Genomic DNA, 22,434 nt, shown 5'->3' on the forward strand with positions numbered 1-22,434 from the left:
CTAAGTGTGTGGAGAACACTATTCAGGTGAAATACAGGGACCCTCAGGATGGCGCACATCACAGTAAATCTATTCTATAGCCATTTCTATCCATGGATCTTTTAAAATAACTCCAAACCAGGCATACCCCCAGCTGAGCTGAATCTTTAAGTTGACGTGTTTGAGTAAAAACGCCTCACAAATCACTCAACCCTCACAGCAGACTCGTGATTCTATGCAGTGATCGTGAAAGTGACAGCTTTGTCCTTCATTTATGTTGTTTGCATGTCTCCTAGTGTTCAAAGTCCCCCCTATCCCCTTTCCTGCTCTCTCCTTGGACCCACCTTTGGGCTACACCTATCCCTTGAGTACTACCCAGAGGTTATAATTACAAGGCCAACTCACCTGGTCTACCACAGTTCTGAGATTGGCCTGGGGAAGCGCTCCTTATTTCTACAATGCAGTGGGTTAATGACAGTGAGTTTGTCTTCTCACTTATTCATTCACATTGATTTTTATCCTCCAAATGTTACCTTTGTTACCTTAATTTATGTTTGGTTGATCCTAAATTGATATATTCCCCCCTCCTCCCAAAAGCCTAATAAGTCACTCTACAATCCTCTCCAAAAATGTTTAAAGTGACTTTGGTTGCTGCTGTTTCATTAGTTCTTTTCATTGAAGACAATACCTGGAATCAGTCATCATTAAGGATAATAGCACAGTCACATTTTTCACAGTCGTTCCAGTTTGCTTGCACATCTATTCTCAACATTTTACAGTGGCGTAGGTTCTGTTTAAATATATTGAATCTTACTTTTTAAGATGGAGCTCTACTGGTCTACACACTTTTCAATTTTAACAAATGCCAACATTGGTACGCCTTTACTGAACTCAGGTTAAACTATGTAAATTGCATCAACATTTTAACCCTTTGGCTAGGTGGGTATAGTAGATAGAAATTGTAGTCTTGAAGCCTAAGGGTTGAAGTGATATGCAGCCTACACATCCAAGTAAGTCCCTTCACTGAGAGTTTACATTTGATACAAGCAGTTTTGGTACATGAATTAAAATGTATTCAAGTATGAAACAAACACATCATCTGATATTGATATCATTTATTGTGGATGAGAAAGTTCTGTGGCAAATGAAAAAACATTCACAGTATATGTGGTCTTTATCCCTCTAAAGTCCCAACATTTAATTTCTTTGTATTTAACAGAAATCAAGGGCTATGTTGGACTGAGCAGAGTTATCAATCAAGTCCCTTCATTTGAGAAGTTATTCTCAAAGCAACCAGACAAGAATGACATTGGCCACTTGCTGTGTAAAAAATACCAAAACAAAAATGCCTGTATTGAAACTCTCGACAGCATCAAAAATACATGATTGTTACATGCACAGAAAAGATGTTAAACTTAAATATGCAGTGGAAATTCATGTCCGTTTTGTGCGAGAACATGTCTGAGAAAACAAAGGTCCTATCAATGTATATAGAGGTAGGGTCGTTGCCAAAGTCAACTTCAAGGTAGGGCTGGGCGATATGGCCAAAAAATAAAATTTGCACACAGTGGACACTTACAATTTTAAATGATTTTAATCAGAATCAAAGAAGGGACTGCTCATCTTTCAAACTGTTTACAATTTCTTAAATAATAGGAGAGGACAAGAATGAAAATTACATTTGTATGGATAGGAAATATAATTTTAATAGCGATGTTTAAAAAAAAATCATAATTTGAAGATTTTTTTAAAAATTGTACTATAACCCTGCTTTGCAAGTAAAGTTAGGAGTAAAATAATTATAATAATCCTCGATTTCACAAATTTTGTGATTATTAAAAACACAAATGAATAAAATCGATTATTTTGATTAACTGCCCAGCCCTTCTTCAAGGAGTTCCAGTAAGTTTACACACACCACATTACAGTAACTGCTTCCCAGTTCATTGTAATTTTCAGTACAGACAATGATGGCAATTATTGTTCCCTAAACCCTTGGAAAGATTTTAATTATGTTATAACTTTAAAAAATATACTTAATAAAACTATAAACAGCAGAAAATGTGCATTGGTATGTGGCTTTTTTATCAATTGAAATTCTCAAATAAAAAAATAAATAATACTAAGCTTTTGATGGGACAATATGCAGAACAGTTAAAATCCATTTTTACAAATAACATTCCTTATTTTTTCTAATGAGCAGCAATGAGGATACACAATGTGTGGTTGAGAATTTTTTTCCTTTAGATCCAAGATTGGAATAAATATACCGTACTTTTGCACCAAATGGACATCTAGGATGTCTAAATACTGTTTAAATTACTTCATATGCAGTCGTTAAGTGCTTATTTTTTCTGTGTATATCAGTTTTAATTTGAAAATGTTAAAAAAAAAGTGAAAAAAAAAAAAAAAATGAAAAAAGTAATACACTGCTGCCTGAAAGAACATTTCTCTATAAAGGTGAAGCTTCTAAAATCTGATAAAATGGGCCACTGACACCTGAGGAAAACCTCTACTGTAAATGTTTTATTGCTATCCATTTACTATTAAAAAGTAAGAGTGGAAATTAGCGTATCTAACACGTTCATAAAATACATTTACATTATGGAGGTGAACAGAACACCTTTTTAAATTGTTGCCTATAGAACAGCACACACTCATTATGGAATCTCTCCATCAGAACACACATTATTGAGGTTCCCACGTCATTTCATTTGATTAATATATTTTCGGAAGGAAAAAAAAGGAGTTCTACTTCCTAGAGTTATTATTTTGCCTGCTAAGTATACAAGGAAGCTAATCGAAATGTTGACCTAAATTCAAGGAAAAGGAAAAAAGTCTAACGTCCTCTAACTTTCCCCACTGCTCTTATGCTTTGAGGGGATGTTTAAAGTACACCTGCATTAAAGGCTCAGATTTTCGCGAACCTTAGCTTGCAGAGCATCACAAGTCTTCTTGGCATCTCCTAGCAACATTGCGGTGTTGGGCTTATAGAAGATGGGGTTGTCAACAGCTGCATAGCCTACACCCAAAGAACGTTTCATCACAATCACCTGAATAAAGAGAGCATTTGGTTACATGCAGCTCAAGTAGAAAAGGTTCACATTATCACCTAATTTTATCATATGGATTAGTGATGCCCAGGTTAGCCTTGTTTCTGGGGTGATTTGGAGCAGAGTTCAGGACATACAAATCAAAGTCTTGAAGAATATAGCATCTTAACCGCATGTGCAAGATTTAAGAGTATTAATTTGGTGAGCCTGTGTCCAGCCAGGCCCCTGTCCTTGATAATTTCAATATGAAATTGTGATGATCTGTCTCAATGTTGCAAAATGCTTGGAGTTTTACCACATCATCACACCTTCACACAACAGATGCCTCACCTGCTTAGACTTCCAGACCTCCAGGACAGGCATACCGGCAATGATAGAGTTGGGGTCTTCCTGAGCAGCAGAGTTTACTGTATCGTTGGCACCAATCACCAAAACCAAATCAGTGTCTGAGACACAAAGACAAGAAGTAATCCATATATAACTTTGTGATATTTCCGTTATTCATAAAACTCCAGTCTCTGAGTACCAGTGCTCATGATGTTAGTAAAAAAAGATGATTAGCCATTATCCAGTTATGCTAAGGCTAATTTAGCTAGAGATGATGCATAACATACTTTGAGATCGTCAGCTCAATTCAGTAATGCAAGTTTACAAAATATCCTGCTATGGAAAGAGTTAGAAAAGACCAGATGCAACAGATCTGCATGATGGGAAAAAATACCTCCAGGACATTCCGTGTAATCATTTCAGCAGTTAAGAGAGAGACAATTATTTCAACCCATTTAAAGTCATAAAATTAAAACGATAAAATCCAACCTGAGAAGTCTTCATTGATCTCCTCCATCTCCAACACAATATCATATGGGACACCAGCTTCAGCTAGCAGTACGTTAAGCTGGCCAGGCATACGGCCAGCCACAGGGTGTATACCAAACCTGAGAAAGAATGACAGCCAGCTTACTGTGCCGTTATTAAAAAGGTACATTTTTATGTTTAATAATAACTCTGTTAAAGTCTTGCCCCTGTCTAAAATATTATTACAACATTCTTAATTGATCAATAAAGACAAATGGAAGATAATGGATTAATAGATAGCAACCTTATAAAAAGCATTGTTATAGTACTACAATGTAAATACAGACAAAAATTTGAGATTCAGGCTGTGGATGTATAGTGTTCTCTTCATTCTCTGGCCACCCACTTACTCCTCTAATCAAGCACAAATGCTCTAAGTAGCAGCAGCTGCACAGCCAGATCAAACAACGGAGGAAGGGCAAATTCTCCTAACTTCCGGTCTACTTCAGATTTACTCTATTCTTTTTACATTTTTATTCCATTCATCTTTTCAACAAGCACATCTCACCTTTGTACTCAATAACTTCCTTTCCTTAAAATGAAGTAATGCAAGCAAATGTAGAGAATAAAACACTAGACTATTCAGTCATTAATAAAGTATGTAATTACCTGACTTTTTTGCCAGCTTCCATCAGCATCTTAACCAACTCTGCAATAGGGTATTGGGCCTTAGCAGCACAGAGTCCATAACCTTAAGGGGGTAAAAGGAGGATAAACATTTGTTTGAGAAACATTAACAATATCTATTTAAACAGTTATGTTGTAATTGGGGATGTCAATGTTAACATGTTGCAATTAATAAAAACAAACTGACGCATCATCCACTAATTAAAATAGATTAATCACACAGTTCTGACTAATCACATCAGGCCACAGATGCCAGGCCAACCATATCAGCTTACATCTGTCACCATAAGAGCATCCACAAGTAGCAATGAAAGGCCTTTAACCCCACTAAACCTGTTGGTTGGTCATGTACATTAGCCTGAAACATGTGGTCACACAAATTCATTATGAAATGGAAATTTCTAGACTTAAGTAACGCTTAATAATCCTTAGATTTGCACCAGCGAGTGCCTGGTGGCCAGGCCTTTCCCCACGGGGCCAAGGAGGGTTCAGCTCGAAGAAATGTGGACTCACCACCTGCGGGAGGAGTCATGGGAGGCTGATGCGAGGAGATCTGGGCGGCAGTCGAAGGCGGGGGCCTCGGCGACCAGGTCTCCGGACATGGAGACTGGCTCTGGGGACGTGGAATGTCACCTTGCTGGGGGGGAAGGAGCCTGAGATTGTGCGGGAGGTCAAGCGTTAACGGCTAGATATAGTCGGCCTCAACTCCATGCACAGCTTGGGCTCTGGAACCCAACTCCATGAGAGGGGCTAGACTCTCCATTTCTCAAGATAATGTGAGCTTGCTCATTGCCCCACAGTTCTCCACAGGTCTTGATGGAGTTCACCCTGGTGAACGAGAGGGTCACATCCCACATCCCTGTGCCTTTGGGTCGGGGACAGGTCTCTCACTCTTGTGGCGGCCTACAGGCCAAACAGCAGTGCAGAGACTGGGGACCCAGAGGCGGACTCGTCCATCACCCTGTCACTGAGTCACTGAGGTGGTTAGCAAGCTCCTCGGTGGCAAGGCCCCGGGGGTGGACGAGATCCGCCCTGAGTACCTCAAGTTTCTGGATGCTGTGGGACTGTCTTGACTGACACGTCTCTGCAACATCATATGGCAGTCGGGGACGGTACCTCTGGACTGGCAGACAGGGGTGGTGGCCCCGCTGAAAAAGAAGGGGGACCGGAGGGTGTGTTCCAATTACAGGGGAATCACACTCCTCAGCCTCCCCGGTAAAGTCTGTTCCAGGGTACTGGAGAGGAGAATCTGTCTGATAGTCAAACCTCGGATTCAGGAGGAGCAATGTGGTTTTCGTCCTGGTCACGGAACACTGGACCACACTCTCCGTCAGGTGCTCGAGGGCTCATGGGAGTTAGCCCAACCAGTCCACATGTGCTTTGTGGATCTGGGTGTCCTTTGGGGGGTGCTCCGAGAGTATGGGGGCTCTTTGTTAAGGGCTGTCCAGTCCCTGTATGACCAGAGCAGGAGCTGTGTTCGCATTGCCGGCAATAAGTCAGACCTGTTTCTGGTGCATGTTAGACTCTGCCAGGACTGCCCTTTGCACCGGTTCTGTTCATTGTTTTTATGGACAGAATTTCTAGGCACAGTTAGGGGGTACAGTTCGGAGACCACAGGATCTCATCTCTGTTTGCAGATGATGTTGTCCTGATGGTTTCTTCAAGCCAGGACCTGCAGCAGGGACTAGGGCGGTTTGCAGCTGAGTGTGAAGCAGCTGGGATGAGAATCACCTCCTCCAAATCCGAGGCCATGGTTCTCGACCGGAAAAAAAGATGGCTTGCCCTCTCTGTGTGGGCGGGGAGTTTGCCTCAAGTGGTGGAGTTCAAGTATCTAGGGGTTTTGTTCATGAGTGAGGGACAGATGGAGCATGAGATTGACAGGGGGATCGGTGCAGTGTCCACAATGATGCGGTCGCTGTATCGGACCGTTGTGGTAAAGAAGGAGCTGAGTCGAAAGGCGAAGCTCTCGATTTACCGGTCAATCTACGTTTCTACCCTCACCTATGGTCATGAGCTCTGGGTAATGACCGAAACGACAAGATCGCGGATACAAGTGGCTGAAATGGTCTTCCTCTGCAGGGTGGCTGGGCTAGGGTGAGGAGCTCGGAGTAGAGCCGCTGCTCCTACACGTCGAGAGGAGCCAGCTGAGGTGGCTTGGGCATCTGCTCAGGATGCCTCCCTAGTGTTTAGCACTAGTTGCAATATTTCGTATTAAAAATAACTGTAGATAACGGTTATAAGTAATCAAGAAAGGGTTTATGGCCCTATAGAAAAACCCAGAAGGATAACAGAAGTGGCCTGTTCTATAAGAAAAACATGTTGGCTGAGTCCAGTCAGAGATGGCTTGGACCAAGCCAGGAAAGCGGTTACGTTTATCAAACCACATCTGAATGTTTCCACAGATGTCAATCAGACCAAGTTACTAAAGGTCACAATGGAAATGGGATTTAAAGCAGGCCCCATATAGCACCATATATTAAACAGAAAATAACCTAATGTCATGCAATAATGACATCCGCAAAATGCATAAAATTGTTTTGAGTGTCTTAAGTATCTTGTTTGAAATGTCACAAAATAGATCCAATAAATCATTCAGACACTTATAAAAAAGGTGTAAAACTTAGTTTTTATTATTACCCTTGCAGTAGTATACCTTATAATGTACAATGTACCAATCAATATGTAATATGCAACATTCAGCCTCTAACCTAAAGGCAAAAATGCCTAGTCTACACCAGGGTAACTGTGACAAGTAGCTTACCACCTCCAATAGGGAATGATTAATGAATAATGCATGAAATTCTAAAAAGCCTTTGAGCATCTAGAGAAATGATTAGACTAAAGCATTGTTATTAATATTATGTAAAACAATAAATTGCTAAACAGTGGTCCACAATTGTTGATTAAATAATACTTCTATTGTATTACACAATATATCATAATGTAAACCCCTTTGAATCCTTTTATGATTAGTTCGTTTTTCAAGTATTTGAATATTTTTGTTTTTAATTTAACTTTAGAGGAAACTACTTACAGTTGTTTAAAGTTATTTGTATATAACAAACCCCTCAGCAATTTATCTGGAAGCACTCATTTGCAGGCTATGTGCTTCTAGTCTATGTTTACATGTACCCATGTGAGTAAAACAGCATGTCAAAATTCAAAAGGGTTAACAACAGTCTGAGAGTGCAATGAAATGTCACTAGGCCACACAATTATGAGGTCAGAGTAGCTTTGAGGACTTGCCACTGGAGGATTCATATCTAAATGGAAACTTAAATATAGGAGAAGAACACGTGTGACTAGAACAATGGCTGGACCCCACACTTGAGCCCTTAAAATGGATCAAGCCTATTCTAAGTGTTGCTTTTGAATTGTCAACAAAAACCCACCATGCTCTGGTTCCATCTAATTTTCCCTTGACCTTGCGTATATATGTTGCACTGTAGAATGTCTATTTACTAGGGACTGCCGACCACACAGAACTCCTGTGCGTGTGTGGCTGCTCTACCATGACTTGTCAATTAGCTGAATGGCGATGTAACATGGGTCAAGAAAAGGTTAAATAAACACAACCCACACTTTGCTAAGACAGAGAAGGAAAAAGGATGGCAAAGTCAAAGTATCATGTTTTTCCACTCACTTTCAAGAGTCATAATGTGTGCTTGTGTGTGTACTTTTGTGTGTGTATGTGTGTGCGTGTGCGCAAATGCATGCAGAGTGCATGTGTAGTGCAGGAGTCTTACCTGGAGTAATGATTATGTTCTGAGCCTCTTTAATCATGTCGACTGTCTGATCCACATTGACCTCAGAATGCGTTCCTGTGATCTCCATAGGCTTTCCTGTACCAGTGGAAGACGTGCCATAGCCCCCCAAGATTACGTTAGCCAGGGACCGATTCATAGCCTTGTGGGGCAAAGTGAGATTTACCTTAGTTGAAAATCTGCACAGATGCACCAATTTTCTTTGCATATATAAAAGAAATAATGTTTCATTATGTAATATTTGTTAAATACTTACCACACACATAATGTATGACAGAATAGCCCCAGAAGATCCAATAAGTGCTCCAACAATAGTCAGCAGGTTGTTGTTCAGCAGGAAGCCCTCAGCACACAGGGCCCAGCCAGAGTAACTGTTAAGCACTGTAATAACTACAGGCATGTCAGCGCCTCCTATGGCTGCTGTCAGTGTTACACCCTTTAGGAAGGGAACAAAACTTTACTAAAAATGGTTACGGTCCACATTTGCATTGCATCTGTCATTTATGCATATTAAACTGGTTTTCTTTGGCTTGCTTCTAATGAAATTTTAGCTTTCCTATTAGTTTCTGCTTTGTTCCAACCCCATAAAATGCAATAATAACTCGTGACACTTGGTTTGTATGCTAAAAATCCACCAGACAGAAAACAAGTTTGCATATTATTTTTAAAAAAAAATCTGCAAATTTTAGAACCCATATTTCTCTTGAACAGTACCTACCATCACAGCGGACAGGGCAGAGACAGATCCCAGGCAGGTGATGCCAGTAGTGTAGCTGGGATCAAGCATGTAGGGAACCATCCCACCAACACAGGCTGCCATCAGGCTGGCATTCAGAGCATGACGTGCAGGAAGCATTAGGGGAGCACTGTTCAGAATTCCTGGTAGAGATGGTACATACATCAGAAGTTATGTCAGAATGGTCTACAATACACACCAAGCCTTGCTATCCAAAGCATATAGGTATATTGGTCTTATTACATTTACACATAAAAATCCATGCAAACTATTTGCAGACTTTTTTAACTGACATACCATATTACCATTATATGGTTTGATCTAATCATATGTACAGTTATCTTTGGCTTTAAAAGAACCTGTTTTGTACTCTAGTAACTTTGTATACCTTGCAGTTTGCCATAAGCAACCAAAGAGCCACTAAATGTGATGCCACCAATGTATGTGCCAAGGTAGGCAACAATCTTTGTGAGATTGGCAGCTGGATCCGTAGCAAAGTGGGGGTATTCAATCATATACTCAGCCACACAGGTGAGCACTGCAGCTAGGCCAACCAAGCTGTGGAAAGCAGCCACCAGCTGCGGTAAGTCAGTGATCTGGATCCTTTTCGCGATGGCCAGCCCTAAAATCAAAGGCCAGATAAAGATGTTTGAGATGGAATATATAACTAGTTACAGTGTTATCACAAGTTGTTTTGGAGATATGACAGATGCATACATGAATACAAAATTTAGATGTAAATTAAAAGCAGATAACATAAAAGTACTGCTGGGAAAAAGGTCATATAGAAGCCAGGTGCAGATGATGGAGACCATTTGGGAACATTCCATGTTAGTGAGTAGGTATACAATGCGTACTATGCTTAGGCCGCTTTAGAAGGTTTTTAAAGACATAAACAGCATTGTTGTCTATGTAGATGGTTTAAACTAGGTTTAACCAGGTTACTGGAACAATTAACCGTTTGAGCATTCAACTGTTGAGAAAAACTGTTGGAATGTGAGTAATGTACAATGCCAACTATTACAGGTCTTGCTAAGTCTGGATTGTATTACTCATGTTATGTTTGACGTAAACAGCTCACAGAGGCCACCACCTGTTGCTCTCATATACATATGCAAGTGCAGACTAAACAGTCCAATTAATTGGCTTCTTATCAGTTCAGTCTGGCTCACTGTATTTGATGTGGACATACTTACCAGCAGTTCCACCTACAGCCATGGCAGCACTCATCTGAGTCAGGAGTTCAGGGCTTGGCTTGAGGGCACCCAACGTGGCTACAATCCCCCCTGCAACTCCCATCATTCCCAATGCATTTCCAAGACGTGCTGTGGTTTGGTTGGAAAGCCCAGCCAAGGCTCCAACACAACATAGACCAGAGCCTAAATACATCATCTGAGGAGATGGAGAGTAAAAGTTTAAATAAGCAGTTGCACAAAAGTAAATGAGAGGAATCAAATAGGGACTGCCTGTACAACATCTGTACAAATAGCATTCATATTTGACTGACAGTAAGATAACATGACAAAAAATGAGTTTATTTAAGAAACTTAAGTTAACATAAGATATTAGATATAATGCTTAGATGGGGTTGCAAACCTCTGCTCTCACACCTGCTCAATGTTGTATCCAGACTGTAGAGCTGCAGCGTAGCCTCCAACAAACACACCACCAGGAAGCAAGTAGAGATAATTATGCTCAGGAGGATCAGTGGGACGCTTAAACATGTCCAACATCTTCTGAGTCACAAGGAACCCACCTGTTCAAGAGACAACAAAAAAGTGGTAAAACTATACACAGTTGTGAAAAAATTAATCTGATGTTCTAAAACACATGGACTTGTGACCCTCACCCTCCCTAAATGTGCACCAAGTTGCAATTCAATGTTCTGTTTACATTGACTATTATCTTAAGTCTATCATGATAAATTCTGAAATACGATATATTGCTGAAGAAAATCTAGACAATAAACGATTATATTAAATCCCATTGTGCCACTGACATGATAACCTTAAAGTAGGATTTCCCCCCAAAAATGGTTTAATAAGTCATAGACGTTATATATATATAAATATATATATATATATATATTCCACTCTCAACAGCTCAAAGTTTATAGTGCAGAAAAATAACCAAAACGTCCAGGAAAAAAAAAAAAAAAAAGCACCTACGCTAAATATTCACCCCAAAAATAACCATTCCACCTGTCATTTATTGAACACTAAGTCGCTGTAGTAATTATAGTGACAGGCCTATATTATTTTGTATAAATGTTTGTTTATCGGTATGAGCTGCTCATCGAAAAAGGAACTTCCCTAGTTAAATAAAGGTTCAATAAATAAATTACTCAGGTGAAAAGTCTGAGACTTGTGTTACAGATACAATTTTGACTGATCCAAAATTTTTAGATCACAGGTGTTTAAAAACTAATGGGTAGAAGCTAGTGCCAATGCCAATAGCCAATGTCAGGAATTTAATGGATCTACTTTGTGTCAATATAAATATTTTAAGAAGAAAACCTCAAATGTGTTAAACTCAGACCAGGCTCCATCTCAGTGCTTTGGGAGAGATCACATTACTGCTGGCACATCTGTCCTTTTCCTATGGCAGTGTTTCTTAACCTTGTTGGAGGTACTGAACCCCACCAGTTTCACAAGCACATTCACCGAACCCTTCTTTATTGAAAAATAAAATATATATTTTTTTCAAATTCAAGCCATATGTGTGTTTTACTGGTGCACAAAATAAATCATGCATTAACATCACTGTGTTCAAAGAATAAAACCAATACAATGTATGAACTCACAACAAATTACCGGTACATACATACCTTTTCATAAAGACATGACCTTTTTAACATTACCACACTAAAATAATTTTAATTTTCTATTGTATTATGTATTCCAATAATGAACTTATTGTATTTATGCTATTTATTATTTTTAACAATTTAACACACACCCATCACCTAATTTCCACCAGGCTACAATAATAATGAATATTTACTGCAAATGACTTCTGTTGTTGCCTTTGAGAGACCAGTTCAGAAATGCAGGGCTTTCCCTTGGCAAGTGCCACTCTCATGTCATTTTCACAGCAAAGTCTGTTCCTTTTCTTTGTTTTTATGTCGTTTTATGTTTTTATGCTGTTCGAAGTGACAGTATTCAATGACCAATACACACTGAGAGGAATCTGTATCTGCACACCCAGCTGCTCTATTACTGTACATTTATATATCATATCAAAACACAATATATAATGTGTTTTTGTAAATAAAATATATCCAAAACAAGTGGTATAGGTCAAAATAAATATATATTTACAAACCACACACTGCTATTGTGTGAACAAACACACACATTGTTGTGTGTTTATTTTATTTTCAACTCCGGTTCGATTTTTTTGTGCGCAGCACAGATTTTCTGTGCGCGGAGACCGTGTCAGCAGTGCGCAATTGCGCACGCGCGCAGCTTGGAGGGAGCAGTGTTTGATAGGCACAGCAAAGGGTGCATTTGTCGAATTAGGACACGGCCAGCATCTGGAGACACTCGCAGTCCGCGAATCATATGAGTCGGGTGCGTGTCTTGACCTCCGCCAAACCCCTGGGACTGACTCACCGAACCCCTAGGGTTCGATCGAACCCAGGTTAAGAACCACTGTCCTATGGCATGACTGCAGCCACGTGCATATCCACACACATACATTAAATTGTAAGAGTTCATGTAATTTTAGTCGCAATCTTAAGACTCTATAATACATATCAAAGCAATCTCCTTAGTGTTATTATAATATTGATATGGAGGAACGTTAATGTACTTCTAAAACCATAGCTACTTAAAGAGTAAATCTATATGTCTATAGGACTGTCTATGTAATACATGCATATTTGGTTGTGGATTATACAAATGTGCAAGACATCAATGGTAAGGACTATAATGTGTGTACTGTTCAAATAAAAAAATATAGGAGACATATACATATGTTGACAAACCTCCAAAGCTTGATCTCATCTGATGTCAGAGGCTAAGCCTGGTCTGGTCAGTACTTGAATGGGAGACTGCTGGGAATACCAGGTGCCACAGTGGGGTGCTAGTGACAAAAACTGTCCTTGTGTCCTTAGGTAAGGCACTTCACCCACATTGGCTAGTATGAAAGTGGTGTGTGCATGAATGTTGGTGATGGTCGGATGGGGCAGATTGGCAGTCTCGCTTCCATCAGTCTACCCCCAGGGCGGCTGTGGCTACAATACTAGCTTACCTCCACCAAGTGTGGAGTGAATGAATAATGCACAAAATTGTAAAGCAACTTCGAGCGTGTGGAAAAGCTCTACATATTATTATTGGTTGCCCACAATGGAAGCATAACTAGACTAGACTAGACTGTGATTGTGTTGTCCATTCCAGTCTAGTACAATGTCTTGAGGGTCCATGTCTACAGTTGCTGAGTCCTGTATTGATGGTAAATAAATTTCTCAGATATTAGAACAATTTTTATTTTTTTTGCTGCACCACTTGAGAGGAAATTACGGGGACCTGTTTCACAATACATACGGAAATAATTGAGTTTGTAGGAGCCAGGTTTCACTTGTGTGTTTTGTCCAATTCCATGGAGTATCTTTTTTTTAACTTATAAGGGATTGTGGGTAATGTGGTACACCACTTAGAAATCTGTGCATGAAGCCAAAGCCACAGAGTATATGTCCAAATAAAATGTATTTCTATATGGCCTGCCTGTTTTTGCTCATCTTATTGACGGAGACAAAATAGATAACAAATTTATAAGCAACCAACAGATGGAAAGCCTGGATCATGACATTTATTGTATAAAGTGAGATACGATACCGGCAATGTTGACTGAGGAGATGAAGGCAGCAAGTACAGCCAGTGTCTGAGCAGTAGTTTCTGGGCTATAAGCACCTCCCATCAGAGATAGCCCACCCACTGCCGTTAGACCTATACAACACAAATTAGTTTTAATATTCACTCAGATTGTTTACACAGTGTGCAAGTTGTCCGTGTATGAAGGAAGTTCATCAAATTCTAAAATCCCCTCTAATCAGTGTCAAAGCTCAACCTGAAAATGAGAACATCTTTTCACAACATTATGACTTATTTATTTACTGTTGTCTTCTTAGCATATTGTTTTCCGACTGTGGAATGGTTCAGAAACATTAAAAGACTGTTTACCAAAACAGACGCAGGAAACCTTGATAACATCAGGCCTGTAATGACTTACAGCCAGTAAGATACAATTCAAAACATTCACACAGATGTGTCTGTCCAATTCAGCTGCAACTCAGGTACAACTCTGAATGTTAGACATCAGAGAACATCATGATATTATTTAGACTACTATTCAAGTCATTTTCAATTCTTTATTGAGATTATTATTTATTTATTATTGAAAAATTATATAATCTCTATAAAAAACAAATCATAGTTTTAACATATCTGAACTATAAAAATGTTACACCTTTTAAGAACAGATCAATGCTATCTTTGGCTACCACACACACAAAAGGTTGGCCAGAAAGGCAGTAGGCATCCCCAACAAAACCTATTATCACTGAAGCATTAAAACTGTGCTCTCAGGTAGATAAAAGTATTTCATCAGACATCACACGCTCTAGTCAGCTAACTCGGGCACATTTACATTATTTATTTGTAATGTTTATTAATGTGCATTGTCCCCTTTTTAAATAAATAAATAAAATAAATAAACATATTTAGCTATGCCAAAGTGAGGCACTGATATCAGAATCCCGTCAGAATCTCTTCTGACTGTAACTCTATAACTTCTCCTTGAAGGATGCAACTGTCCCACTGCAAAAACTTAAATTCCAATTTGACTGTCTTTATAATGCCTGGCAAACGTACCACAAGTCTGCTGTATGTTTCCATAAGCCCATCCAGTAAGCAAGTTAGCATGTAAAGGTAAAGTGCAAGAGTAAATGGTTGAAAAAAAATTTGGTCATGACTATAGTAAAACCACCCTAAATGAAAGGAACCAAAATGGTTAAAGGTAGTGTGAAGAAGTTTAAAAGGGTGGCTAATACCTTTTAAAAGGTGGTGAAAACTGTCCATTATAGCAGTTACATAGCTCATGTCTAGCTGTGTGAACAAGCAACTAGCCAAGGACTTGTGTGACGTATGAGATCACCAGTGTGTTACTTCCTACCACTGCTAAACCTGAGCATTGATCAAAGGCATGAGAACACACACACAGACCTACCTTGCTAAACCTCTAACCTCTTTGTGTCAAGACAATAAGGACACAATCTTTTCATGTTTTATTTGGACTGAGTGGTTGGATTTTAAAGAACAGCACAGAGGCCATTTTAGAGGCCAGTTTTATGGTGGTGGAGGTGGCAAATTAAACTAACCTGAGATGGCGTTTGTGACAGACATGAGTGGAGAGTGCAGAGCAGGAGTGACTCCCCACACTGTGTGGTATCCAACAATACCAGCCAGGCCAAACGTGGTGACCATCTGGGTGAAGGCAGCGTTAGGAGCAGACACACCCAGACCCAGCATGGTGGCAAAACCTGACAAAGGACAGAGAATATAAGCAGTGCTAATATTTTGACAAAATCAGTTAAAATAAAATAACTAATACAAAACATGGCAGACACAATGTACTAAATTAAAACATTGAATATCATGTTCAATTTAGCAAATGAAATGAATGTTTTGTACCCCATTAGTAGTCATGCCTCACACTAATAAGCCTGTAACAGGCACTAATAAAGGGTAGCTCAAAACGGTGGCTGTGTGATAGTGTTCAGTGGGGAAACTACAGAGTACCTCAACTATGTGTGAAGCACATTAACTGTGTGTGGTGCACTCACACAGAGCGTGGTGTGGCACCATGGGAACCCACACCTCAGCTCCACTTCAAACAAACACACAGTGGGACACTATTTTTACAATGCACACTTCCTGACACTAACAGGGTGCCTGAGTGTGCACCCATGTCACTTCTCGCCTCTGTGCACATTCCTGCACTGACCTAAAAGCTGATAATTTACCTATTCTTGACCTTAGAGCTCAACCTTGTTCATTGCCAATTAGAATTGTCAAAAGACAAGTGACATATGTTGCTCTATGGAAATGTTATGTCAGTTAATTAGGAGATTGTGTTCTTTAAGTTTTAATTGCCTGAGTGCTTACCACCAGTATAAAGACCAGCAGTGGTGAGCGTAGCCCTGAAGGGAGAGATCTGTGAAGCTTTCTCTGCTTCCAGTTCTTGGACTGACTTTGGTTTTGGTGGTGCTGCAACAGGAACATTGTTGGGCTGAGGAGCTGGGAATAGATTCTTTCCATTCTACCAAAAAAAAAAAAGTGAACAGCTGATCAACACAGTATTTGTAACATAGGCAAGGCAAGGGATGACTGAATGATTCAGAGAAAAAAGCTTTGCATGCACTTTAGAGCTGTTACAGTGACATCTAGTGACCACAACATGCAATTGCTTTGGTGAACTACACAACTTTAAACAATTTTAGCAACACTACACTCTGCTTTAAACAATACCTGCATGACAATAGATCCCCTGACAACATGATCCATCGTGCCATAGTCAAACTCATCCTTGACATCAAGGAAAAAGTTGTCTTTGTCAGGGCTGATAGCTCGAACAAGCTTAGTAATGTTGTTAGAGTATAAAGTACTGGACTGTGTGGGCAACCGACTTGGAAGATCTGTGTAGCCAATATGAGTTACACCCTGTAAGAGATGAGAAGTTAACTTTTACCTTTGTGAGGTACAGTGTAAATGTATCAAACATGTAATTACCAAACCTTGTACACTGAAAGCTCCCCAGGAACTGTTGTCTCAATGTTGCCTCCTGCCTCAGCAGCCATGTCCACCACTACTGACCCATCTTTCATGCTCTCAATCATCGGTTTAGTAATTAGGATGGGTGCCCTTCTACCTAGAATATAATGCATAGTTTGTTTTCAGTTGTAGGTTGGGAAAGATGCCTAATGTTATCAGGTTTGCAACAGCTCTCTCCGCAACCCACTTGTAAAGGCTGTGAAGAAAATAAAGGTGCCGCAAGAAAACTATGTTCAAATAAACATCCCTGTGGAATCTTTTTTTCTGCTCCATGCTAATAAACATTAGACTCTGCACTTATCAAAGAGAGGACAGATGGATTTTATGTGACATCAGTACTGCTCCTGTACATTCCTCCTCCCTTTGGGAAAGCCTCTCTACATAACCTGTAAAAGTGCGTTTGGTTAAAACACACCATGCAATTAATTTCCATTCATTCATTATTAAATACGTATACATACATATTTACATATTTTTTCTTTGATCAATCACATGACATAACACTTTAGCTTTGACAGCCCTAGGCAACCCATAGCTCTTGCTGGTGAAAGGACAACCTGTGATGATCTGCATACCAGGGATTAGAGCAGTGCTGATGACAATATCCACGTCCTGACACTGTTTGGCAAACAGCTTCATCTCTGCTTCGATGAACTCCTTTGACATTTCCTTGGCATATCCTCCCTGGCCCTCTCCAGATTCCTTGATGTCCACCTCCAGAGGCTCTGCACCCAGAGACTTGAACTGCTCCAAAGCAGCAGCTCTAAAAACACATACATACAGCCATTTGTGACTTTCCACTTTATACCATAGTAAGTAAGAATTATAATGCCAACTGCAGTTAATTTTGCACTGGAGCTGTGGGTGACCGTTTTTACTATACAAAGTACACGGTGTGCATTTAAACAGCATAGCAGAAAACTATTGGTTGTTTCATACATTCTCTAAAAATAGATGCAAAAATGTATACAAAAAACCTGGTATCAAATCCTCGAACTATAGCTCCCATGGCTCTGGCAGTACCAGCTGCTGCTAAACCAGCCACACCACCTCCAATAATGAGCACCTGCAGCAGAAACACACAAGACAAAGAATGATTGATATACAATAGACGTGGCAACATCCTGAGAACTCTGATATAAAATGTTAGAACAAATATGTTTACAAACCTTTGCAGGGGGCACTTTACCCGCTGCAGTGATTTGTCCGGTGAAGAAGCGCCCAAAACTGTTAGCTGCCAACACCACGGCCTTATAACTGTTAAAAAACACAAGCATTGTAAATACTTAACATATACAAACTTTTTAGTGTCAAGTCCTTACCCAGCAATATTTGCCATAGAGCTGAGTGCATCAAAACCCTGGGCAATAGTGATTCTGGGCACTTGATCCATAGCCAGGACTGTAGCCTTCTTTTTGGAAAGCAAGTCCATCAGTTCTGGGTTTTGTGCAGGATAGATGAAACTGATTAAAGTAGCAGCATCTTTCAGCATGTCCACCTCATGCACCCCGAGGGCAGGGTTGAAGACAGGAGCACGAACCTGAACCATAAAAATTGTTGATTACAAATATGTCTTAAGCGTTCAGTTTACAGTATAATCCCACCTTGACCACAACATCTGATGCCAACACATCTTTCAGGTCTTTAACTGAAGCTCCAGCCTGAGTGTACTGTTCATCTGGGAACTTTGATGATTCCCCAGCACCAGACTCCACAACAACATTGAATCCCTGTTTGATGAGTGCCTGCACACCCGCAGGAGACAGCGCCACACGCCGTTCATTCTGAAATATCTCTTTAGGGACACCAACTGTGAGTTGTTTGTAAGGAATTCCTGGGAAAGCCAAAAACATTAACAGAGAATAAATACATTATTTCCAGTTTACAGTGCACTATATACAAAGGTCAAAGTCATTGTGCATGATACTTAAATTTGAATTATTAAAACTATTTAAAAAGAGGTTGGTAAGTAAAATTGAGAAATATTGGAACCCAATGACTAATCCAGAAATGCAAGAATACTACAAAAGGCACAGCCTTAGTCTTTCTGTGCCAGAAGCTTTTGTCTTAGTTGTACTTTGTTAACTGATACATGTGTGACCAGGATATAGTGGCTGCTGTTACTGGTCCTGATTTCATCGCAGACAGGTCAACCTCTGCCCCTTGAACAAACTCACCAGCAGCTCTTTGACACACAGACAACAGACGGAGGACCTGTGACCAGCTGGAACAGGTTCTCACAACACCAAAATAAGAAATGGCTCACAGTAGAGCTGAGGAAAATACCAGTGCTACATTTAATTAACATTTTATAGCAAATGTAGTTCTACTACAAAAAGCAATACTTAAAAGCATTGACTGCTTATACAAATATTCACTTTAACTTGAACAAAACTTTTCATTTTGTAAAAAGACACAGTAGTGCTATAAATAATTTCTTATAAGAAACACATTGTTGGAAAATAAAACTAGATTTGTCAAACCCAAAGTATGCATATAATGCACATGTGAAAAGCTTCCAAGAGAATTAGAGCGTCAGTGTATGTCATCAAAACAACCATTATGCTCTCAGTATGTTCTGTCCACACAAACCTATATTGTAAGACACAGACATGCACAATCCCCTGCCCTACTGTTTAAATCCCTGACTTGACATATCTGAAATGGACTTACGCTGGGCTTATTTGATGTTGATTACTGACAACATCCCCAACTTTTGCGCAATGCTAGTTCCAGCTTTGTTTCATATGCTCCCTGCATATCGAAAACAGATTTATTTTGATACATTTGGATACATTTTGATAAAAGAAATATTACAATGTTAATGTACAGAAAATATTATTGCTGGTTTGTTTCATGATATACCTGGACTGGCACATCTTGCCAAGGCAGGGTGGGTTCTGAAAAAGCGTAAGCTGGTTTTGATTGATGGCGCGTTCTGCAGTTTTAGACAGGAGACTCCACGGAACACAGGAACTGAGCAGCTGGTCACTACAACACGGAACAGATTCGCCATGGTGCCCACATCCAACGTTCACCCCTGCTGGAGTCAGCACAATAGGCAGCCCCCCTCCTCTGGACAAAAGTATAGTAGTTACTATACTTTACTTTTACAGTGACATTACTTTTCTCTGTGCAAGAAAAGTTGAATACTAAGTAAGCTAGAGACTCAGCTTCCACGTGTAACAGGCGGTATAAAGCAAGGACTATTTATTTAAAGTGGTGATAAAGGAACGAGAATAGACTGGTACAGCTTTCCTGTTGAAGAGAGGCTTAAGCTGGAGTGAACTGGTAAAAACAACTACTGTCATCACTAGGCCGCCACCATAGATTTATAGCCACACATTTTTTCTTGGAAAACAATGCACAAAATATTTAGACTTTCAATTTTAAAGCACATCAGTGTTTATGCTTTAGCCTGGGTTACAGCTAAAGGTTTCATGGACTGCAGTAGATCTTTGTTACTCTCATTTAATAAACCTTCACTCTTGTGTAACCAACATAAGACCAAAAAGTGAATATTATAGGGGGAGATCTAATGCATAAAAGGTCTAAATTCTTTGTAATTATAGAACATTTGAATTAAAAAACGATGCATTTGGTCAAGGTTGATGCAACAGATATTTGAGTTGCCTTTGCAAGATGATTATCTAGGCGTTTTTTCTAACAGTACAGGACAGCCGGCTCCTGAAGTTCTCTTTTCCTCTACTTCAATACTTAAATCAAGCGGGCAAAGCTAACGCAGCTAACGCGCTAGCCGCCGTTATTTTATTGCCAATGGAAGCAGCCAGGGAAGAACATATGAGTCCTCTTTTTACATGCACAGCTATCAAGGCTAATTAGTGCATAATGTAAAGAGACAGTAGCAAGGATACATCTGGATAACTTCACCGACCTTTGCAGACCGTCTCCTGTGCAGACCAGGAGAACTTGTATCGACCCGGAAGATGTCGACGGTTTGGATAGAATCTTATAGGACCAAATGATGCGCATCCGACGCTATGGATGTGCTGTGTGAACTTTATTCTCTCTCTCTCGCTCCAAATATGTATTAATACATTTTTGATACGTGGGGCAATAAAAGTGAATGCAATGCCAGGGGTATACAGTACAACACAAACTGACATAGATAAGAATAACACCAGTTATACAGAGTTAAATTGTCTTAGGTGTTCCGGTTGGAGGTGAAGAGCGGTCTCAAATATATCACATGTAACAGTGTCCCTCTTGAAGCAGGAACACCTCCTTTAAACAATATTAACATTAACACCTTGAGAAATAGCATCCATAACTATTACAAATTCTCCTGGGGTAACTGGAATCTGAAAGGCAGATAAAAAATTCAAGTCAAAAGATACCCTTCCGGATGTGTAATGCCATTATTATACCAGTTTTAAGAAAATATGGATATGTGCGTATGTTACAATTATTGCAAGGTTGAAACATATGAGGAGCAAATGAATGTTTATATACTAGAGACCAATCTAAGAGTATTTGCTTAGGATAACTGGCCAGTCTCATAGGCAGTTTATCAATCTTAACTCTCTGGTCTCTGGACCCTCAAGGGTCCTTTTGAGTAACTTTTTTTTTTTTCTTTTTTTTTTTTCCAAACATCAATATTAATAATAATAAATCTAGATATCATGCATCAGGTCCAATTTTAAAATGTCATGATGATTTTTGATCTCACATGTTCATTTCAAAAGCTAAAACAAATGGGTACATTCATCATCTTAGGGACCCTTGAAGGTCCCCCTTTTTAAATGGCCATAAAATCCACATAGATGAATATGTTTTTCTACTTTAAAATGTCTTAATTTACTTCTGCTCTACTCATATATAAGCAGATTGTATATTTGATGCATATTTTTACCCAAAGTGAACAATAAAAAAGTGATATTTTCAAAATTAAGAGTGAAGTGGGAAACTTGAGCTAAATTTATTAGAGCCTCATATATGTCAATAATTCATGGTGAAAAAAACAAAAAAACAAATGGTGCATCTGTGTTTTCAATGGGAGAGGTTTATGTAAAAATGTTTGTCATCTTAGGGTGACAAACATGGGGTCCTCAAGGATCCCCATGACCATAAAATCCACATATATATATATATATATATATATATATATATATATATATATATATATATATATATATATATATATATATATATATATATATATATATATATATATATATATATATATATATATATATATATATATATATATATATATATATATTTTTTTTTTTTTTTTTTTTTTTTTTTTTCAAATGTCTTCAACTACCTCTATTTGTGCAAACTTTACATATACATTGTATATTTTTTACATTATAAGGCCCTATTTCCCTAGTACACCCTGAGTATGCAATAAAAAGTAAAATATTATAAAATAAAATAATATACATATTTTCTAAATTTAAAAAGTGAAATTTAACTAATAAAACTTGAGCTACATTTATTAGACCCTAGTATATGTCAATAATGCAAGGTGAAAAAATGTTTGCATTACTGAATGGAAAAGGTTTATGTGCACACACAAAAAAAAAAAAAAACATATTCCCATTGATTTCCCTTATAAACACATG

General features: G+C 39.0%; 1 protein-coding gene across 1 annotated transcript; it reads right to left on the bottom strand.

The window, feature by feature from the left end:
* Window positions 1–1,080: 1,080 nt before the first annotated feature.
* nnt (nicotinamide nucleotide transhydrogenase) lies at window positions 1,081–20,795 on the bottom strand. Its single transcript, XM_055225717.1, has 22 exons — window positions 20,742–20,795; window positions 19,712–19,921; window positions 18,451–18,680; window positions 18,169–18,386; window positions 18,016–18,103; window positions 17,824–17,912; window positions 17,422–17,609; window positions 16,810–16,943; window positions 16,544–16,735; window positions 16,181–16,334; window positions 15,394–15,555; window positions 13,853–13,963; window positions 10,625–10,770; window positions 10,211–10,406; window positions 9,403–9,636; window positions 8,997–9,157; window positions 8,535–8,714; window positions 8,261–8,420; window positions 4,497–4,578; window positions 3,849–3,967; window positions 3,363–3,478; window positions 1,081–3,032 (listed from the first exon to the last, which is right to left on the bottom strand). The coding sequence occupies exons 2-22, from the start codon at window positions 19,860–19,862 to the stop codon at window positions 2,883–2,885; spliced, it is 3,261 nt and encodes a 1,086-aa protein (XP_055081692.1). The 5' UTR covers window positions 19,863–19,921; window positions 20,742–20,795; the 3' UTR covers window positions 1,081–2,882.
* Between the last annotated feature and the right edge of the window lie 1,639 nt (window positions 20,796–22,434).

This window comes from Periophthalmus magnuspinnatus, chromosome 12 (assembly GCF_009829125.3).
Source record: "Periophthalmus magnuspinnatus isolate fPerMag1 chromosome 12, fPerMag1.2.pri, whole genome shotgun sequence".
In the NCBI taxonomy this organism is placed as follows: Eukaryota; Metazoa; Chordata; class Actinopteri; order Gobiiformes; family Gobiidae; genus Periophthalmus; species Periophthalmus magnuspinnatus.

Excerpts from the sequence above, each read along its gene's own strand:
- nnt (XM_055225717.1), bottom strand. The coding sequence starts at position 19,862 with ATGGCGAATCTGTTCCGTGTTGTAGTGACCAGCTGCTCAGTTCCTGTG. Across the intron at positions 15,556-16,180 it reads TGCTGGTCTTTATACTGGTG|GTTTTGCCACCATGCTGGGT; the intron begins GTAAGCACTCAG and ends GTCCTTTGTCAG. Across the intron at positions 9,637-10,210 it reads GGCTGTAGGTGGAACTGCTG|GGCTGGCCATCGCGAAAAGG; the intron begins GTAAGTATGTCC and ends CTTTGATTTTAG.